This window comes from Procambarus clarkii, chromosome 1 (genome assembly GCF_040958095.1).
Source record: "Procambarus clarkii isolate CNS0578487 chromosome 1, FALCON_Pclarkii_2.0, whole genome shotgun sequence".
In the NCBI taxonomy this organism is placed as follows: domain Eukaryota; kingdom Metazoa; phylum Arthropoda; class Malacostraca; order Decapoda; family Cambaridae; genus Procambarus; species Procambarus clarkii.
In genome coordinates this window covers 49,989,680-50,011,644 of record NC_091150.1, presented here as the reverse complement: position 1 = coordinate 50,011,644, position 21,965 = coordinate 49,989,680, and the positions used below count along the sequence as shown (strand labels likewise).

At 40.6% G+C, this 21,965-nt stretch overlaps 1 protein-coding gene across 1 annotated transcript; it reads right to left on the bottom strand.

The window, feature by feature from the left end:
- Window positions 1-1,808: 1,808 nt before the first annotated feature.
- lolal (lola like) lies at window positions 1,809-21,887 on the bottom strand. The gene is made up of 4 exons (XM_045727853.2): window positions 21,756-21,887; window positions 11,092-11,299; window positions 10,719-10,925; window positions 1,809-4,533 (listed from the first exon to the last, which is right to left on the bottom strand). Exons 2-3 carry the CDS (start codon window positions 11,275-11,277, stop codon window positions 10,731-10,733), a joined length of 381 nt encoding a protein of 126 aa, XP_045583809.1. The 5' UTR covers window positions 11,278-11,299; window positions 21,756-21,887; the 3' UTR covers window positions 1,809-4,533; window positions 10,719-10,730.
- Between the last annotated feature and the right edge of the window lie 78 nt (window positions 21,888-21,965).

Below are 21,965 nucleotides of genomic sequence, written 5' to 3'. Positions count from 1 at the left end.
GCCAGAGCTGTTTCCCACCGCCGGTTACGGTGGCAGGAGGAAGGCCACTGGGCCACACGACTCTTAAGAGTATGCAGTTTGTTACCAATAACAGAAGACCAACAACTCTGCCAGCGGGCAAGGATGGGGGCATGAATAACCGAGTAAAAGTCGGAATAAGGAATACTTTTACAAGAGACGGGACAAGGGCGGATAGCTTCCTTAGCGGCAGCATCCGCACGCTCATTTTATAAAGAGACACCAACATGGCTGGGAACCCAGCAAAATGCAACCAACTTAAATTTACTGGAGATAAGAAACGGGAAGGGTATCTAAACGACGACCTCCTCCTCAGACGGAGGTCATAATAATCTGTTTGCTAATCCAGGTGGGATTAAAGGTAAAATTTATCTCTGCAGAGTCAACAATGTGTTCATGAGGTGTATATCATCAGGACAGGTAGTCATTGTGATGGATACCAAAATATTTAGGTCACATAGCAGGGGCAAACATATCATGGTACGTAAAAAACAGTCGAGGGAAACGGGCAAGTTCGAGTGAGGATGGTGATGTAACCCCCCAGTAAGATAGGAGTGAGAAGGCATGGAAGAGCAAAAATTGCAGTTGTAACAACAAAAGATGGACTCATCCCATGTGACAAAGTAGTCACCACTGGGGACTTGGGAGTTGTTCCTGCCATGGAAGTGGCTGCGTATTGGAGAACAGTTGGAGGGTGAACCGAAGACTAACCAATGTCCGAGCTCACAGCCCATCCTCCAAAGACCCAAAGTCCATTCCATGCACCAGTCAAACCCCGTTTATGAATGAAAAACAGTTTACACACGACTCAACTGATGACGTCTGAACACTTCCGAAAGAAGTGCTTCGTTGATGACTTTTGTTCGAACTACAACACTAAAACAGCCCGTCCTCCAAACAAAGACCCAAAAGTGATTCCATGCACCTGCCAAACCCCATTTATGAATGAAAAACTGTTTACACATGACTCGCAACCGATTTCGTTCGAACACTTCCACCAACGAATTTTGTTCGAACCACAATGCTGTAAATGCTTCACTCATATACTACAAATAAAAATAATCGCTAACAGAACAGAACCTAAACACCTAACCTAACGAGTGCCTAAATATACACAATATGCTAATATATAATATAAATTTATATTTGAGAAAGTTCTGTTTTGAATGAACAATGTTAAAATTGAATGAGTTTTTGGGGTCGACCGCTGGATAGAATGGACTTAGTCCAAGGATGGACTGGAGCCCAACATGGGCTCAGAGCTGTTACCACAAAGCTCCATCTTCCATCACAGTATGACTCGGAGGCCTGTCCCACCTGCTCCATGAATCTGAATTTGAGAAACTAGTTCGTTTATCAAATGCATTATTTAGTAAAGTTTTGGCGTTGGAGCCAGGGAATGCCAACTACCAAGGTAGCAAAGGAAGCAGAATGCAGGAATAGATACCTCGTCCTAAGTGGTGCTCCCTCTTTTTTTACTGGGTCCTACCTACAGCATTGAACCTCCTCCAACACTGGTGTAAAGACCCCTTTCTTCCTCGTGCTGCAGCCTGGACACTTAAAACCTACCTCTGAAAACAATTCCTCCAGCAGACAGACCGATGACCTAAACAGATACCCTACATAGTGTCTTTGCACATACAATGCCTATGGGGGAAGAGGGGGGGGGGGAATGAGAGGCTCAACACCGCAAGAAACTCATCAAGGAGATTTTGACAGTGAAGCAAAACATATCTATTATTAGATTGTAATTCAAGAGTCTATAGATATTTTGGGTCAAATAAAATCCATTATCACTTTTATTAAAAACTTATTGAGTTCTTGTACAAAACTGCTCCATGCTAATCTAGATACAAAGCTACACCCCTGCGTATACTAACTTGTGGTGTGGGTACCTGGGTGTGAGGAGTCACCATAAGACACTGCCAACCCATTAATACTAACTCAAATTTTATACCATTTGTTTGAAGGTAAAACTGATCAAAACAGATTACAGAAAAGTACTAAATTAGTATTTTATTCCAAAACAAAGAGTGTTGGCTTTGGCAATGTAATTTTTTAAGGCATATACCATATTCAAGAGGACACGTTTATACACTGGAGGCGTCAGTGTCCTTTGGTGGTCCAAATTTGTATGGCCGGTTGGCCAGTGGGAAAGTACCAGCACTAACTCTAATGAGCTCTTACTTGTATATATATCTTCATTCACAGATTGCCAAAATAACCAATGCTTCCTACAAAATACAGGACTGTACGCAAAGGTTATGACTTCTGTAGCATGCAAAGTTCATCAACTTTCCCTCAAGAGTGCTGACACTACACTGTTAGTCAGAGCGAGCAAATGGGGTGTTTTCTGGTGACTTAAGTATTAATTAAATACAATTCCCCAAATCTGGTAGTTCCAATGTAATATTCATGCATGTACACAATTAACCCTAAAGAAACAACAAATATACTGAATCACCCAACTTACATGATAATTTTAGTTTACAAATGTCAAAGCCGATCCTCCAGACAATATATCAAGAAATAAATAAATATAATAATTCTGAGTTTTAATTGATAAAAATTGAAATTATTTAACTATATGCAGATATAACACAAAAACCAGAATATTACTGCCTATACAAAATAAAACAAACCATCAACATGTTGAAATACAAAGCAGTAATTTGTCCAAACTTCTCACAGAATACCATATGAAAGGCAACCTTGTAACTTTTTAAGGGTGTGCATTACTTAGAAATAAAATAATATTCTCTTGCGAGTCAACTAATCATCTTGGTCAATTCCCATGGAAGCCACAGAAGATGGCCACCAAATGGCGAAGTCTCCTGAAGTTTTGCCAAGCCTCGCAATATTATTTTAGTACAGTATTGGGGTGTGCTCCCATTTGAGTTACATCTGCTTAGAGAAAAAAAAATTCTATATACAGTATATATATATACAGTATAGTGCTGCATATACATACATATTGTGATGCTCGATTCATTAAAATATTGGTTTCCCTACAAGACTTAGAAACTTCCTCAGTTCAAAATCAATCGGTACCCTCGTCAGGCATGGTTTAGGCCTTGAGCAGAAAATATATTCTAAACCCGAATTAGTATTTAGTCAGCAACACGTATTAACCTAAATAATAGAAGCATGACTGCATTTAACTTATATAAAAATTAAAAAGGATATGTCTTGAGCAGAAGCTTCCCTGCTGTTTTTGGTGGCTAGGGGGTGAAGTTATTATTACATACAATACTTTGAAAGCCCCTCCTGGTATAATTTCTATTTTATATAAACCAGTGTACTCAATATTTTTTTTATTTTTTTTTAGATTTTATGCACTGAATTACAATTTTTTGTTATTTAAAAGTAACATTATAGAGCAAGATAATTTAGAAAAGCATTAGAGATTGGGAGAATACATCCAATGTGAAATGACAAAAACGAGGAATGTTTATGAACATGAAGGCCATTTATAGACCTTAAATAATTTGACCTAACTGGAAACAAAATAATGAAATGGCCTCTTTAAAAAATTATCTAGTACTGTAATTATTGAGGACAATATTTATATTAAAAAAAAGGCAGAGAAAAAAGGTGGGGGGGGGGGAGAGGAGAGGGAGGCTACCTACGTTGTCCAATTACCGAACCAACAATCACTGTGTGGCGGTGCTCTTTTTCATAATGCTATTTGAGATCACTTTTGCAAAGTAAAGGCAACCAGGTGGGTTTATATGGGAATTCTTATACAGGAGCTCAATAAAATGTAAATTAACAGATGATAGCAAATTATGTACCAATATATACAATGCACCTAAAAAAAAAAAAAAATACAAAAACTGAAAGATGACCTTATCTGGATTGGCCATTTTTTATTTTATATACCAATAACCTATAGCCCCAAATTACAGTTGTGTATACATGTGTAGATATATGTATATGTAGGTGTATTTATATATGTAAATACACACACACACAAGCATATATACACATATGCATACATATATATATATATACATGCCTATGTACATACATATAAATAAAACCCATAATTGCAAATGATAACCTACTCCTTGTGACTTGTGGCTCACTGCACATGCCTTAAGGCAGCAATTTGTCCTGGTTTGTCTCACTTGCAAACTGATCTCAAGCAACACTCCAGCTGGAACATCTTAGTTATGAACCCAAGATAGAAGGATAAAGAAAAGGATGGAGGTGACTTGGCTGGACCGAGTCCCTATTCAAAGTTATACAAATTTGAAGTTATATTTAAATGACTATCTTGAGGTTCAAAAATTGCAGACCAAGTCACTAGTAAATGGAGCCAGATTGAACTTGCAAGGCTCTAGATGGGCTACCAAGTCACAAGAGTGGCCAGAGAGGTTGGATAAGCAGGTGTCCCAGGTAACTGCAGTAAGCACAGAGAAGTTTGGAGGGAAGTGAGAAGCAGAGGGATTGAAGAGACAGTAGTAATGGCTTTGGCTTCTCTGACGACCCGTTTCCCAAGCCTCCCTTGACCTGAAATGATATATATAGCGAATGTATACGTGTATATGAATATATGCATATATTATATAGTTAAAAATGAAGAGAGACTAGTGCCTAGATAAACATCTTGATTATTAGTGGCTAATATTTTGGTGCAACATTTACCATGAGAATACAATATAAAACAGAACAAAATCATGCAATGAGTACTGATATAATAAAATACCTTTCAAAAATAAAACGTATATCCTATACATGGTAATAAGATATATTTTAATTGCAACAGTTATTATGAAACTTGGTGGTTGGAACAATGTTACAAAGGTTTTGGGCCTTTCCATTATTGGAATTGCAATACTGTACATGGATGAAACTTTCCCATATCCAAATATTATGACCAAATTCTATTATTTATAGTTACCTAGTTCCCGTCATAACACTGAACGAGGTATGGTCTGAAAGTGATTAATGAACAGAAGTATCACAAGTACTGTACTTATGCCAGGAATATCTTGTAATGCAATCAATTTCATGATAGTTAAAACTAAAAAAAATGACTCCTTCTCGCATATAAATACTGAAACACACACACAAGGAAAGAGTCGGTGGTGAAAAAGGCAGGAAGGTATCGAGACCGGAGATGAAACTATGGGCATGGCAAGCCATATTTAAATTTTACATCTCTGAACAATATAAAAGACAGATACAAAACAATAAATGCTGCTAGACAATACTGCCCAAATGAAAGAAACCGTTATATGATCATAATGGGGTGAAGCTGGGTAGGAACAGTCACACTCATAGGTGTTCTAGAGGCCCCTTGAAATGTGCAGAAAAAAGTGTGTAGTGTAAGTGTGCAGAAAAAAATCCCAACAAATTTTTGTTCATTCTAAAAATATTTAAATGCACAGATCACAGAAGAAAAAACAGCGTTGAATATAATGAAACGCCATTTTCTGAGCGAGTCCCAGAGGCTCCCCGGAGCTATCCAGGCTGATATGTATATCCCTAAACTTTGTCATCAGTCAGTGCAAGTTCTAGGCCTACCGGGGACCACAAGCCGGAACCATGCCCCCTCAGAGAAGCACGAGGAGCAATGGCCTATAGAATTGCACATGTGATTTGGAGCATTCTGTATCTGCCATCGACTGGGACAGGCACCCAGAAAGGTAAGCATCTCAAAACAAATTCCTATTCTGGTGAAAACGACTAAAATAAACAAATGAGTGGACAAAACTCCCCAAATGAAAAGAGCAAATGAGCACGACATCACACGAGCTGCGTGGCTCGTGTGATGTCCCGCCCCGGGAGGGGGAAGGGGGAGCCCCAGACCTCCTCGCCGGCGATCCATCTTGCAGTTCTGAGGCTGGATGTCAAAAAACATGTGAAAAAAATGCCGACCAGAGGGAGGGAGTGAGGGTTGCCGGGAAGCCTCCGGGACTCGCCCAGAAAATGACGTTCCATTACATTCAATGCTGGTTTTCTGGGGGAAGGGGGCCCTTCGGTTTCCCGGAGCTACTTCACCAAAGACGAAAACAGAGGAACTTGCCCAGGAGGCGGCCGGTACTCACATCTCAACTCGAAGTCGAGACAACAGGCTGCAACTGCCGACTCAAAGCGACACAGGCCTGACTAGGCCCAGGAACATTCAGGAGGTAGCGTGCAGCCAGGACCCTGTTCGACCGCCAAAAACCCCGTGCCCGAATGTAAGCCCAGGACATGTTACCGAAGACAGCAACAAGCACAGCAAACTTATGAACTTCATGGGCACAGGGATAGACCACGGACTGGCTAGACCGAATAACCCCGCAGACGACCTGAGAAACCCGAACCCGAGAACAGGAAGAAGGGAAACCGGGAACCCAAAACGCGTCCCCAGCCAGAGGTCGTGGCGCGTAAATAACGGCGGAGCCACAACCGGGCATAACACACGATGCACCCCTGGCTGATCAACCAAGCATCAACAACCCAAGGACCCCTCCAGAAAGCAGCAGTCTCATTCTTCGCCAGAAAAGAAGGAGACGGCTGCAAACGAACAAACCTATCACTACGACCAAAAAGAGCAGAAACCCCTGCGCCAGAGGAGAGGAGCCAGGAAAGAACCATCCCGGACAAGCAGAAATGCCTCATCCGGGACGAACCCCCCTTCCCCTGGGACCTCTGAAGGACCAACAAGTCCAATAATGGATGACAACAAGTAAGTCGCTTGAAGAAACAGCCGAACCGCAGACTCCGCAAACAGCAAGGACAAAATGGCAACAAAAACTTAGAGCCAGGGCCCAGGCAGAGGGCAATGAGGAAACAAGCACCACGAGCTGAATCGCGAGATGCGAAGCGAAAAACAGCGAACCCGCAGGAGCAGTGCAACCAGCTCCAGCAGGGCAGAGGGGCTCACGCATCCCCGAGTAATATACGGGAACTACTCAGGACATGTACTGCACTAAAACAAAAAATGTACTTTCTGGAAAAGGAACACAAAGAAAAGGCTGTAGCCAGGGCCGTAACTCAAAAGGGAAGGCGGGTACAAAAACCACATCCTCAGTGCACAAGGGCCCAAGCGGGGTCAAAAGGAAATCAAGAGCTCCATACAGACTTCCTGCGCCCTGGAAATCATCGATAAAGGCCCCTGGGCAGAGCCCTCATCCACGCCCACACTGCCGCAGAAGGAAAGGCAGAGTCCAGGGCCTGCCCAGGGCTTCGAAAAAGAGGAGTGTGCTGGGACGCCTCAATAGCCTCGGTGGAAAAAGAGGCTCAACCACCTCTGTGCCTGTACCAGGAAGGGCAACCACCTCTGTTCCCATACCAGGAAGGGCAGCCTCCCAAAGTCACCCAAGCTAAACCCTGCCCCGACTCATGAACCCTCAGACATTTGCGAGCCGGCAGCACAGGGAAAGAGAAGGGCGAACCACACCCACTTGGGAAGGAAGAGGAGGCGCAGCCTGAACCAAGGCCAAAATGATCAACGCCTCCAAATCCGAGTCCCCAAAGCCCATGCGGGGTAGCTCTAGGGCTTCCAAATGGGCAACCAACCTAGCCTGTCGAGTCAAACAGAAACGACCATGCAACGAAGCAGCAGCCTGATCACACACAACATCAGACGGGGATGTGTAAATTGGAGCACAAGTGGGGAACAAGTATCGCACGATTCTAGGTCGTAGGTATACCCGACCCAACAGGCAGCACGCTGGAGGCAGACAGGATGATTATCATCCTGAGGTAGGGGCGACAAGCAACCCTCTAATTCGCACAAGGCGGGATTGGTCTCGGAAGAAGTATCCACGGTATGACCGAACCCACAGGGGTTTTCCAAGGTCCATAAGGTAAATATGAGCCCTACAGGAAGCCCAGGCACTGGGGCCAACTAAGATGATAAACCTTGTCGATGCAGGCAAACTGACCGCAGGCAACCACTGTAAAGCCTCGAGATCAGGAGAGGAGTACCACCAACACCACACCCTAGGTGCAGCCCAATTAGGAGCTAGTTAGAACTTCTCTGCAAAACAGGTAAAACTGCCAACAAATAGAAATCAAGGAAACCCCCAACCCCACAAAAGCCCACAAGCAGTCCGAGAGAAACATCGGCCGCAGCGTGATGGCTTATGCAGGTTGCGCCAGCTGCATGTGCCCCACCAGCAAAACAAACACTCCCCTACCCGAGGTAAGGCGGAAAGCCCAATATCTCGACTCCCCCCCAAGGGCAAATACAACCACAAGCGAGGAAGTCCTCTAATGGGGAGTGTCTCTCAAATGCCCCAGGTAAGACAACCCTGACCACGCAAAGGTCACTCATGGATCACCTAGGGAAGGTGTCAATAGACACATGCAGCTCCCGAACCCAAGACTCCAGGCTAGCACACACCACAAGTGCAGGAACAGCCGTTCAAGGCAAAAAAAATCCCAGAACACGAAACCGAGGCCTGAGGTGACGTCCAACTGCCAGCACCATCAGTCAAGAACTGCAGAGTGGGTAGCCCGGCTGAACCAGGTTGGTAGTTGGACGAAGTGTTGTTTGTTTGGTTTTCTTTCTTTCTGGGAGAGCTCTTTTGCCCTTTTGAGGATGTAAGTCGCAATTTTAACCTGACAGTGGTCTGTTTTGTTTCACCTATGTTTCTGGCTGCCTTCCCTGGTTGATGGCAAGCATGATAGACTTTAAATGTAAAGTGTTCATATTGGCCATTGCTCCCTGCACCTCTCTGAGGGGGCCAGGTCCTGGCTCTGGTCCCTAGTAGGCAACAAGATCTCTGTAACTGATGACCCCAAATAGAATAGCACTGTATCAGTGGGATAGCTTCAGGGAGCCGACAGGGCTCCCACACAAAACTAATCAGAAATACCGAAATGTGTAGAAAATATATTGCGGCAACTAATAATATTTTGGTCAATAATAAATATTATTTGTGGCAACTCCTGCCCGACGGCTGGCATGGGCCAGCCACCCTGAAGCCTTTGCTCGATTAGCGCACATGAATCTTGACATCATAGCGAGATTTTTCAGGCTTCACTACGGCCGAAGTAGGACCTTGGGCCTTGTGTTGAATTTGGGGCTCACCATCTCCGCAGCCCGGTAAAACGCATACAATGTTTTTATTGCTTTCCTGTGATCAGGTGAACGAACTTTAACAATATTAGATGGAACTTTTTTTTTTATAATTTTTAAATTGATTATAACATGCACACCTGAATGTTGCATGGTATAATCAGTGGTGCAGCCAAGGGGTTAAATGGCATTTCCTCAACTCAAGCTGCCAAACATTTTTACTACTCAATGAAATATCAAAAATTTGTTTAATAAAATCCTTGAGTAATGATAGGTAATACCATGCTAGAACAGACAAAGAGAGACAGGGGTATAGATGCATCCACTGTCAGCAATATTCACAAGGTATACCTGTTTTACCTGTCGATGATCCCTAAGAATCAACGTGTGCAGCCCGGTCTCGGACCAGGCCCCCCCCCTTCCCCGACTGGCTGTCTGATCAACCATGCTGTTTGACGCAGATGCTTGCAGCCTGATGCACATGTCAGCCCAGTATCAACCAGATATCCTTCAATGGTATTTATTAATGACTTTTTTTAACACTGCGAGAGGTTGGCCAGTTATGCCCCGTATGTGCAGACTGTGTGCTGTAAAGTCTTAGGCCTTTGATGTTGATCGCGTTCTCTTTCAGCGTGCCTATTGTACCAATACTTTTCAGTTGGGCTATTTTGAACATCCTACCATGTCTTCTGGAATCATGTGGCATGATTTCTGTGAGCAGATTTGGAACCAGTCTTTTTTTAGTAGTTTTTAAGAGTTAATTATTATGCATCCCTCCCACCTGCATTCTAGAAAATATAGATTTAAATTTGTCAAGTTGTCCAAATAATTTAGATGTTTTATTAAGTGGATACTAGTAGTAAAAGATTTTTCCATGCTCTCCAGGTCAGCAATTTCACCAGCTTTGAATAAAGTTGTAGGAGTGCAACAATATTCCACTCTGGAGAGCACTAGTGTCTTGAAAAGTATCACCATTGGTGTGGCATCTCGTTTGAAAAGATCTTGTTATCCAACCGAAATTTTTCTTGCAGTTGTTACAGCAAATATGTTGTGTTCTTTAAAAGTAAGGTCTTCCAACATGAAACCTCCTGGTCTTCCTCCAGAAACTTTTACATTGCTTTTCCTTTCAATAGTGTGGTTTGACTGCATTTTATATGTGGTTTCTGTTTTGATATTTTAGTTTTTCATAGCACAGTAACTGGTGTTTATCCTCAGTGAACATCATATTGTGTGTCCCATTGAAAAAAACTTGATTAACATAAGATTAGAGGTTCACAGTAAAACAAGGGCTGCATTATTAACAGTTCAGTGTTAGTACTGTACATTAAAACATTCTTTAAAAATAAAACTTTACTATTAAATGCAAAAGAATTTTAAAAACTGAGAAATTACAATTGTCTAGTATCTTCTACAATGAATTTTTCTATATTTTTTCCATGAACTTTTAAAAGTTTAGGGCCCCAGTTTCATTCTTCCAATTTGTATAGCTTCAGTTATACAATACACCACCGGTGTCCGTAATTACAAGTCGCCACTCTATAGTATAATAAATGTGTTCAAAGATACCAGAATTGAACCATAGATTAAGACTGGTTATCCTACAATGAAATTAAGTTTGAAAGAAATTGTATACTAAACCCAAGGAGAAACAATCATAACATTAAACCACACTACAAACCTGAGCAGTATCTCAGCGATCTTGCCGTTCATTTTGATTAACTTCAGCGAGGCCCTTAACTTTGAGTCTTTCTGCTGTCTTGAGGAAATTTGGGAGGTCAGCCTGAGCCACATTAACTTCACCAGCATACATGTACTCCAAGATGGCTTGCAAATGCGTAAATGGTACATCCTTCAGAATTATGATAGGGTGCTTTGATGGGTTCTCCTGGAAAGATGCCAAAATCTCAGACTAATTTATCTTTTTACACCCCATATCCACACACACACACAGATCTCTCTTCCTGTACCTACATGTAGGTAATCAAACGGTGGATACCAACTGACAGACTTGCATGTGCAGAAAGAGAGAATGAGTCGAGGAAGCTAGTTACCTCTAATAGAGCTTTGAAGTATGGCGAACATGCAGACAGCACCATTTTGTGTGCCTTACACGTCTGTCCATCACATGCCAAAGTCACATCAGTAAAGCTCTTTTCTTCTCTTAAATGCTTGAAAGAAGAGACCATGTTACTTTGGAATTCATTCCAACGTAAACAGAACTGTTGATCATCCGCCATCTTTTTGAGCTGCTGTGTTATCCTGAAATTGGAAAATTTTTTTTTAAAAAATCCTAGGCATAAGAGGCATGCCATGCCAATTCGTCACAAAAGTGGAATTTTCAACCTAACCATCTCAGATTCTCATGAAATTTGGAAGTATGGTAGAAGACAAAGTATGGGATGAAAAGGACATATCAAAAGGATATCAGCAGCAGCATTATGCTAACTTAGTCAACATAAGAACTGCCTTTAGAAACTTGTGTAAGAAATCATTCAGAACCTTGCATACAACTTATGTCAGACCAATAATGGAGTATGTAACTCCAGCCTGGAGTCCATACCTAGTTACACAAAACGAAGTTAAGAGAAGATTCAGAGGTATGCCACCAGACTAGTCCCAGATGTATGAGTTACAATGAAAGGCTATGGGAACTAAACCTCACATCTGTGAAAAATTGGAGTTAGGGGAGACAATCACCACCTAAAAATTCTCAAGAGGAACCGACAGGTTGGATAAAGAAACTATTTAGCACTGGCAGAACATGAACAAGGAGAGACAGGCAGAAGCTTAGTACTGTACTTAAATAAGCCACAAACACATTAGAAAGAATTTTTTCAATGTCAGGGTAGTTAAATGAAATGCATTAGGATGATTAAGCAGTGATATGGTCAAGGCAGACTCCATACACAGTTTCAAATGTAGTTACAAGAGCTGAATAGGCTCAAGAACCTGTACACCAGTTGATTGACAGTCGAAAGGTGGGCCCAAAGAGCCAAAAATCAACCTCCCCCTCCGGCAAGCATAACTAGGCAATCACAACCAGGCGGATATGGGGATCTACCCAGGTCGGTAAATCTGGAGGTTTTAAAATGTTGGTAACTGTTTATATTTGGGAGCGCAACAGATGGATGGTGGGTAGGTGGGCTGGCTGGAAGATTGCAAGTAGGCTGGATGTATGAATGGGTAACTGGCTGGCAGGCAGGGAGTGGGAGTAGGTGTAATGTTTGCTTGGGAATTGAGGGAGTTCTACCTCTGTTCGGCTTTCATTTGCATTTTACTTACCGTGTGAGGCCTGGTTTGTTATTCCTACCTTTCTGGGTGCTTAATCCTGGTCAATGGCAGATAAGATAAACCCCCAACCACAGGGGGTTTGGGGTCCCAGGGCCATTGCTTCCTGCACCTCTCCGACGGGGCCAGGCTCTGGCTCATGGTCTTTGGTGGGCAGAACTCCATTGACTAAAGCCATGGTCTACTGTATCGCATATTAGCCCGATAGCACCAGGGAGACAGAGGCTCCCCACAGAAAACTACTATCACAGGCCTAAAATACATTTTGGAGAGGAACCTAGATACTTGTGTTATCCTTGACATGCTTAAAACAGCAGAGATCATGCCTCCTTCACAAAGGAGGTACTATATGCAGGCGATGAGTCACAATAACGTGGCTGAAGTATGTTTACCAGACCACACACTAGGAAGTGAAGGGACGACGACGTTTCAGTCTGTCCTGGAACATTCTCAAGTCGATTGTGATGATTGAAGGAGAAGGCAATAAATAGGCAGAAGAGAGGTGAGGAGAAGAAAATCTTAGAGGAAGAGAAGGCAAGTCAAAGGTAGGGAAGGTGTAATAAAGGGGATAGTAAGAATGAGAAAACAAAAACACAAGAACAAAGATAACCGCAGAAGACATATTGGCCCATATGAGGCAGCTCCTATTTATACAACCCAATAAGAAGGGGGAGAGTAAAAGGAATAAAAAGGGGAAATAATAAGAATAAACAAGAGATCGTAAGAGAAAATAATGGAAAGAAAAAAAGATAAATGGAAGTGTAAGCTTATGTTAGGTCACTTTTGTTAGAAAGTTTAGAGCATTTAAGTATATACTATGAATGGGAAGAGTCAAAGAGCCAATTCAACGAGACGGCGTCTGTGTAGAGTAGAGGCAGGAAAGATAATTTTGGAGGAAAACCAAGCAATAGGATGATTAGAATCCCCAACATGACAGAAGAGAGCATTGTTTGTGTCAGCAAACTTAACACTTCTTTTGTGTTCTTTAAGTCTGTCATTAAGTGTACGGCCAGTTTCGCCAAAGTATTGGAGAGGACAAGACGAACAGGAAATAGAGGAAACACCAGCAGCATTAGAAGCAGGAGAAGCAGTGTGAACTAGATTGCTGCGAAGTGTGTTAATTTGTCGAAAGGCGAGCTTTATGTCAAGAGGACGAAAGGTACAGTATTGGTAAAAGTTTTGAGTTCAGATATAAAGGGAAGGCAGAGTACTGTACAGTGCTACTAGTGTTAGAAACATGTTTAGGATGAAAGAAATTTCGTTTAGTGTCAGAAAAAGCACAGTTGATAAAATGCAAAGGGTAATCAAGGGGAGAGAATGATTTGTAGATAAGGGCAATTTCAGAATCTAGAAACTGAGAGTCACTGATGCGTAGAGCACGGAGGAAGAGAGAGACGAGGACACTTTTCTTAACAGGAGGAGGATGGTAGGAAAAGAAGTGAATGTACATGCCACTATGCATGGGTTTGCAGTCGACAGAAAGAGAGAACCCGGACACAGCTGTGAACGTGAACGTCAAGAAAAGGAAAGAGGGAATTAGTTTCCCATTCAACTTTGAAATGGATAGAAGGAGCCAGATTGTTAAGAGAGGAGAGGAAAGGCTGAAAAGACTAAGGTCATGAGGCCATATGGCAAAAATGTCATCAACATAGCAAAGCCAGAGAGGGATGAGTATTAATAGTAGGAAGAAGAACAATTTTGAAGTATTCCATGTAGAAATTGGCAAGAACAGAGGAGAGAGTGGGTGGTATAAATAGGAGCTGCCTCGTATGGACCAATATGCCTTCTGCGGTTATCTTTGTTCTTGTGTTCTTGTTTTCTCATTCTTACTATCCCCTTTATTACACCTTCCCTACCTTTGCCTTGCCTTCTCTTCCTCTAAGATTTTCTTCTCCTCACCTCTCTTCTGCCTGTTTATTGCCTTCTCCTTCAATCATTACAATCGACTTGAGAATAGTCCAGGACGGACCGAAACGTCATCATCCCTTCACTTTCTAGTGTGTGGTCTGGTCATCAAGGATTTACTAATGCAGATGCAATGCAAAATATTATAGATCAATAGCCCTAACATCACACATTATAAAATGCTTTGAAAATGCTAAGAAGTAGGATCACAAAACATATGGATTCACAGCATATACATAATCCTGGACAACATGGATCAGGACAGGGCACTCCTGCCTCTCTAGACCACTATGACATGGCCTTAAATGCCATGGAAGACAAACAGAACACTGATGCAATGTACACACAATTTGCAAAAGCTTTCAACACATGTGACCAGTGTTATTAAACACAAAATGGACACAAAAGGAATAGCTGGCAAAGTAGGGAGATGGATTTTCAACTTCCTAATGAACAGAATCCAGAGTATAAGACAAGTCAACAAAGTAAAATCTGAATCATCCACAGTAAAAAGCTCAGTCCTTCAAGGTACTGTGCTTGCTCCAGTGATTTTTCTCATTCTCATATCGAACATAGACAAAGGTAAAAACTATAGTACTGAATCACCCCTTACAGATGGCACTAGAATTGACACTACTGTATCATGAGAGTAGATAACATAGGGGACAGCAATTCTCCAAACAGATGTTAAAATCATTAAAGAGGCCACAGAAAACCTCATGTTTAATGTGAATAAAGACCAGTTACTGCACTATGGAAAAAACTAACATATCAAAACAGAAACTACATATAAAATGCAGTTAAACCACACTATTGAAAGGAAAACCATTGTAAAAGGAGTTATCATGCCAGAAGACATTGCTTTTAAAGAACACAACAAATTTGCTGTTACAACTACAAGAAAAATGACACTAGGGCTCTCTAGAGTGGAATACAACCCCATTCAAAACTGGAAAAATTGCCAAACTGCAGAGTGCAAAGACCTTTTATTGGTAGAATCTACTCAATAAAACATCTACATTATAATGACTGCTTAAAAATTTGAAATCTGTACTCCCTAGAGAGCAGGCAAGGAGAGAGAACTCTTTGAACATCAAAGGGCCAAGACTTTTCAACATCTTTCCCCTACACATACGGGGCATAACTGCCCCGGCCTCTCGCAGTGTTAAAAAAAAAAAAAACTTAAACCTTTAAAGGATACCTGATCAACCAGATGTGACTTGTACATCAGGCTGTGAGCAGCCACATCAAACAGCACAGTTGACCAGACCATCAACCAGGGGTCCTAGTCAGAGACCCAGTCACAGAGACGCCGATTCTCTGAATCATCAACAGATACACAAACCTGTGACCTATGTTTTCTATCACATCTGAAAGATTGAATTCTGGTATCCACATCTCACTCCCATAAAAGGCTTTTTGTGCAAGTGTCAAAGCTGCAAACACTGCATTTGTCTCATTTAGGAGGCCAGTTATAAAGTGATTGTTTTGCATACTTTCATACCTTTTATGTTGGCATATACATATACTGTACTTAATTTTTTCACTCCTGTTCTCAAAGCCATCCCAAAATAAAACTTATACCAATGAAAATGTATCTTCACTGTATAACATTGCTTCCCCCCTCCCCCTTAAAATTAAGATAGAGTGTTTTACATATTCTAGGTCAAAGGTCATTTCATGTGCTCTTGAAATGAAAAAATTCAGTACTAATTTAAATATTGCATTATTTAATATTAAATATTTTAAATATCAAATTATTTTAAGCAAAAATAAATTTTCCTTAGCTTCAAAACAAGGCCAACATGAAGGTTCTACGTCAATTTAATAACATTTGACAATACTCTATTTAATAACATCGGTACAACGTTTGCCTGAAACGCTGTGCGTATTAGTGGCTTTAGACATACTGTAGTATGTACGAACTCTATCTAGAAATCTAAATATGTTTGTCACTCATTTTGATTATACAGTATGTACTTTTACCTGAATAAACATTACCTTATTATTATTTTATCTTATCTAATTAGAAGCAAAGTTATGATTTTTCTTTTAAGCTTATAAGCAAAATCTATATTTTTTCATATTGGCAACCCTGCTGTATGAATATCATGCATCGGCTAAAACTTTGCATGTGTATGTGATTTCATCTACCTTAACATGCTACCAAATTTCATGCAAATCAGAGAGGGTCGGGCTGGGAGCCGTGACGATAGCTCATTATTATTCAACCTTGGTGATTTTTACGGCATACTCTTTCGAGATTTAGGTAAAATGCTGTACTGTATTTCCAAAGGCTGTTTATTCTATCCAGATAATCTATTATTATCTTCTCAACTGCCATCTCCATTTCTTTGTAGGGAATATATACACACATATTAGGAGAAATTAGTGTGTGTCCCAATCTTGAATATTCAGATAATTTCAAGTTTGAACACTGTTCCTTATGAGGTGATTTCATAGCTGTCAAATAACTGGTGACAGCAGGTCTGTATGTAGGATTCTCAGGGTCAGGGACAGTCAGCACGTTAGGCTTATTGGCATCCATCTAGTCCAACTACTGACTTTCTTCAGGATATAATCCACAGCATTAGATTAACCCCCACATACCTATTTACTGCTAGGTGAATACAGGCATTAGGTGAAAGGACTGAATTGAACTTGGGACATTTATCAAACAGAATGTTAACTAAAACAGCTGCCGACATAAAACAAAACACCGAGATAGAGAGATGGAGCCGGGGAGAGAGAGAGACGGAGAGAAAGAGAGATGGAGAGTGAAAAATGAAACTAAACAAAATCTTGTATTCCCATAATCAATATAGTATTTGGAGTATAAACTCCTCCATGTTATCTTTCAAATATATATACATGATGAAATATCTTGGTACCAGCAAACTAGGCATAGAAGCCTATGCCTTTGAATTACTGAAATCATTCAACAGTGTTGCCTAATGCCAAAATTATGCTGCAGTTAACTTTCTATAATGCTTAAGTTATTACAAGGTTATCAAAGACTTATATACACTAATCACCTGGACATGATAAATATGGTGAGGTTCATTAAAAATACTGCACTGTCATGCTATACAAAAAGTGTTGCTACATAGCTCAAACAGTACATTTGACATTTAGCAGAGCAACACTGTGCCACTGAGAAGGTTTGGAATACTGCAGAGTATCTAATGCCTGGAACAAAATAGCCAACCAATGACAGACAAAAATAAAAATTGCTGAAAACCAACAACTCCAAGGAAACAACAAATATTATAAAATGTAAAGGCAAAACCTTTTGGCTATTAAATTAAGCAAAAGGGCTATCAAGACATTATATTATCAAGCTTAGTGCATAACTACACAGCTCTTCTTATTTATCCAAATTTATTCGAGGGCCACTGATACTAGTGACCTCGACAAGGACAGGAAGCCAGCGGCTTGTCAAATGGCGCCCCATTTGCTCTGATCTTTTCTAGCTGTATTTTAAAACCCAGCAGAGTTTTACTGTTCACGGCTTCAGTGGGTTGGCGGTTCCACGGGTTTACAACCCTATGGGTGAAAAAGCATCTCCTGTTTTCTGTCCTACCTCTGACCTTTTGAAGAAATTGTCTGGAGCGACATCTTCCAAATTGTTTCTTAGTACTATGTTTTGCGCCAAAACTTTGAAAAATAATGGTCCCCCCAGCTCTATTCAAATTAAATTGAGATCCATTCTAAACAATTCTGACTGTTCCCTCAATCCGCCGCAAAAAGCTCCCTACAGTGTGTGGCTCAGTTGTTGTGCCTATAATCTTCAGAAACTGAATGTGTCTCTTAACCCTGATAAAACTGTTCACTATATTCCCCCTTGGAAAGATGTGGAGGTCTCTCTGCATTATACTCCCATCAGTGTAAAACAAATGTATAACACTGACATTTTGAGATGTATAACATTAGAAGCTATTGACAGTCATCTTCAAATTCTCAAACCGACTGAATCCTATGCCTTTACTGATGGCTCTGTGCAGTTAGGCACTGGTAGAACAGGTTGTGCATGTGCAGTGTATAAAGGGAATGAAATGATCATGACTAGTACACAGAGATTGAACAACTGGGCAAGCACGACACAGACCGAGCTATTGGGTATTTATCTAGCCACTGAATACCTTAAGCTCAATGGTGGTGGAGTTATTTTCTGTGACTCTAAAAGTGCTCTGCAGTCCTTAAATAACCCATCACAATGTATGTCGGAAGTAGCTTGTAATATTAAATGGAATGTAATTTTTGCCAATGATAATAATTCTTGTATAAAATTTGTGTGGATCCCATCCCATGTTGGAGTTGAAAAACATGACTTTGTAGATCAATTGGCCAATGAGGCTTGCAGGAAAGAAAACATTGATTATGACTTTGGACTATCTAATGCAGTTATTAGAAACATACAAATTAAAGAAATTAATTCAGATTTAGAAGAACTAAGAAATACACAGAGACCTGAAAGCTGCAGTATTAAAAGTTATGACAAGTTCTGTAATAATAGGTATTTGTATGGTCAGCACAGAAATCGGACCAGGCAATGTGATGTAGTAATTGCGCGAATTCGCCTTGGCTATAGACACATCTGGCAGGTTAGTGAGGCTGAGCCACTACCAGAATATTCAGATTGTAAACTCTGTGATAAACCTTTAATGCATTCACTAGAACACTATATTGATGAATGTGAAACCGTAAAGGACTTTAGACCTCCTGGCCTATTGTACCACCAACTGTGTAACTATTTTATTGACTCAGGTGTTCTGGACGACATCCTAACAATTTACCCAAAATTTGCTTGTCCATTTTAAAGAATGAAGAACAATTTTTATTTATATTCTAAGCTGTATCACTTATGAACCCATCCCTGCCCTTGTGTGGCAGTGCACAATAGAAAGTTGTTTTCACATATCCACACATTAAAACATTGATTGTAACCATGATATATATGTGCTTCAGCCTACAGTTTAGACCTATTGTCTTATGTATGACCCTCTGTCCTGCGTGACAGTGAATACTAGCATTATCCTCAATTTAATAAGACTATCAAAATCCTCAGATTAGGCAAAATTGTAATTAATTTTGTCAATAAAGATGTTAATAATAATAATAATAGGTATTTTAAAGGTTTCTCCGAGATCTGCCTTGTCATGCCTGGTCTGCAGTGCTGTTAGCCCTGTGACCTCAACTGTTCCTGATAAAAGATGAGACCAAGCTCTGGTATGATTTTTGTTGCCCCGTGTTGCACATTCACCAGAGCCGCTGTCTTTCTGAAGACAGGTCTCCTTGCCTGGATACAATAATCTAGGTGGGGGCACACCAGAGAATTGTACAATTGAATGACTACTTTCTTTTCCTTGAAGGTAAAGATACGTTTGATTATTCTCAGGGTTTGGTTTGCTTTTTTTACTGCCGTTCTCACTTGTTGTGCAACATTTAGTGAATGATGGATTCTGACTCCAAGATAATTTTCTTCATCCATCTGTTGTAAGATAGTGCTGTCAATTTGGTAGTTGTGATGTAGATTGTTATGCCCCACATGCAAGGTCTTGCATTTATTGACATTGAAAAGCATTTGCCAGTCATCTGACCATTTGTGAAGTTTATGAAGATCTCTTTGTAAGGTTTCAATATCACTTTCACTTCCCACTTTATTAGATTGTAGTGTCATCTGCAAATTTGATGATGTAGTTTGTGCTATTCTCACCTGTCATTGATGAATATGACAAAAAGGGTTGGCTCCAAAATGGATCCCGGTGGCACCCCACTTGGCACATTTCCCCAAGTAGATACATTCCCATTTAGCATGCCTCTGTTTTCTATGTTTTAACCACTGTTTTATAGATCAAACATGAAAGTACAGTACAACAATTTCAGTTACCAATTACTACCTGAAGTAGATCTATTGGCTAACTAACACACCCCCATCACACAATTGATAGCCAGCACAATTTTGAAAAAGATGTCAACTTTTTTGTAAAAATATAAGACAGTCAGCAAGGCCAATTTACAGACGTCCTGTAAAATGAGAGAACATCTTAGCAAGACATTTTTGTTGCAATACAGTATTTCAAGATTTAATTTCATCATGTTATATGGTAAATGTAGTTAAAAAGTATTAATTTAAGTGGTCTGCTTTTAATACAACACCAAAAAAAACAGCAACTATTAATTTGGCACCAACAATATTCAGAAGCTGGCTGATACCATAGTCATAGAAGCTATATAACGCTATTATCCACACATAACCAACATCTAAAGGCTTTACTGTGTAGCACAATGATTGCATCTTCAAATTCACATCATGAGAATTGTTACTACCTGACACACAATGTTTAATCCTCAGATTCCAGTGAACCTAGCACTTTAACACCAATAAAACTCATGCGAAATGAAACGAAAACTCATACGAAAACGAAACTCCGCCCGAAACGTTTTGCATAATAGTGGCTTTAGGCATTGTATGTACTAGCTCTATCTATAAATCCATCAACTTTTGTATCTTACCTTGTATGTATGTACCTGACCTGAATAAAAATTTATTATTTATACTGGAAACGTTTCATGATGCTACTGTAGAGTGGAACAATGAACCAAGGCTGACTCACTTCATACCAACTCAAGTATAGGCATTACTACATACAGTATTTGATTCTCAAATTTTTACACCTTTAGTAAGTTTTTTAGGGAAAAAATTTGCTGTACTCTTACTATAAATTGCACTATGCACTTTGTGTATGTGGTTTCCTGTGGGTGTCACAGAAGTTCTACAGACTCTGAACTTTAGCTGAAGCTGAAAAGGGCAGCCGGGGCACATCCGATCCCACGATCGTCGTCGCCCCTAAATCAACACAACAACAACAGACTCTGAACACATCCAGGCTATGTGGTCTTCCTCTAAATACTAGTATGGTGTGTGACATTTATTTACTCAGGGATTTTAACCCATTTTAACTTTGGGTAATTATAATAGTAAAGTGAAAATACTAAACTTCAAACTGTCCTGAGAGTTTAGTAATCATGTCCATTTTTAGTATATCGAGTGACATCTGGGTCCAGCATTGTGTCCAAGGAACAATGTTCAACTGGAGTTCCTCCTACTGTCACCAGTCAATTTAAAATATGGTCACACAACACTGCCAGTGTCATCACACCTAGTTCTATCCCTGGATCTGTCAATTCATTGGATTCCACTGACTCAGTCCCAAAATTCTAACATGATATAAGACATCATAGTCGCAGAAATCAACAGTATTTTACCAACACAAATAAATAAGTAAAAACTGTTGCGGAAGAAAACAATCGGGAACTGACGAGCTAATAAAAAAAAAATCGCAACTAATGGGTCAGCTGGCGCCAACCCCAGCAGTTAGAGAGAGAGTATCTGGCGCCTCACGCCACTCTGCCTCACGCATCTCACACCCTCGCACCACTGTAACTTCACACAAAACGCTCCTCATTTACGGCTCAGTTCGCGCTAGGAACGATGAATAATAAAAGAAATGTTAGTTACCGGCGTTGAGAGGGCAGATCTCCAGGAACAATGTTTACAGCAACACACGTCAGGAAGCAAGCCGCGTGCTGATTGGCTGATCCGCCGCCTCACTCTACAAATACGATTATGATTGGCTAGTAAATATAGACGACTTAAGGATTACTTTTGGGGAATGTGATTCTATATAACGTCAATTTATTCTACTTTAGACGCGCTTATTGGTTAAAT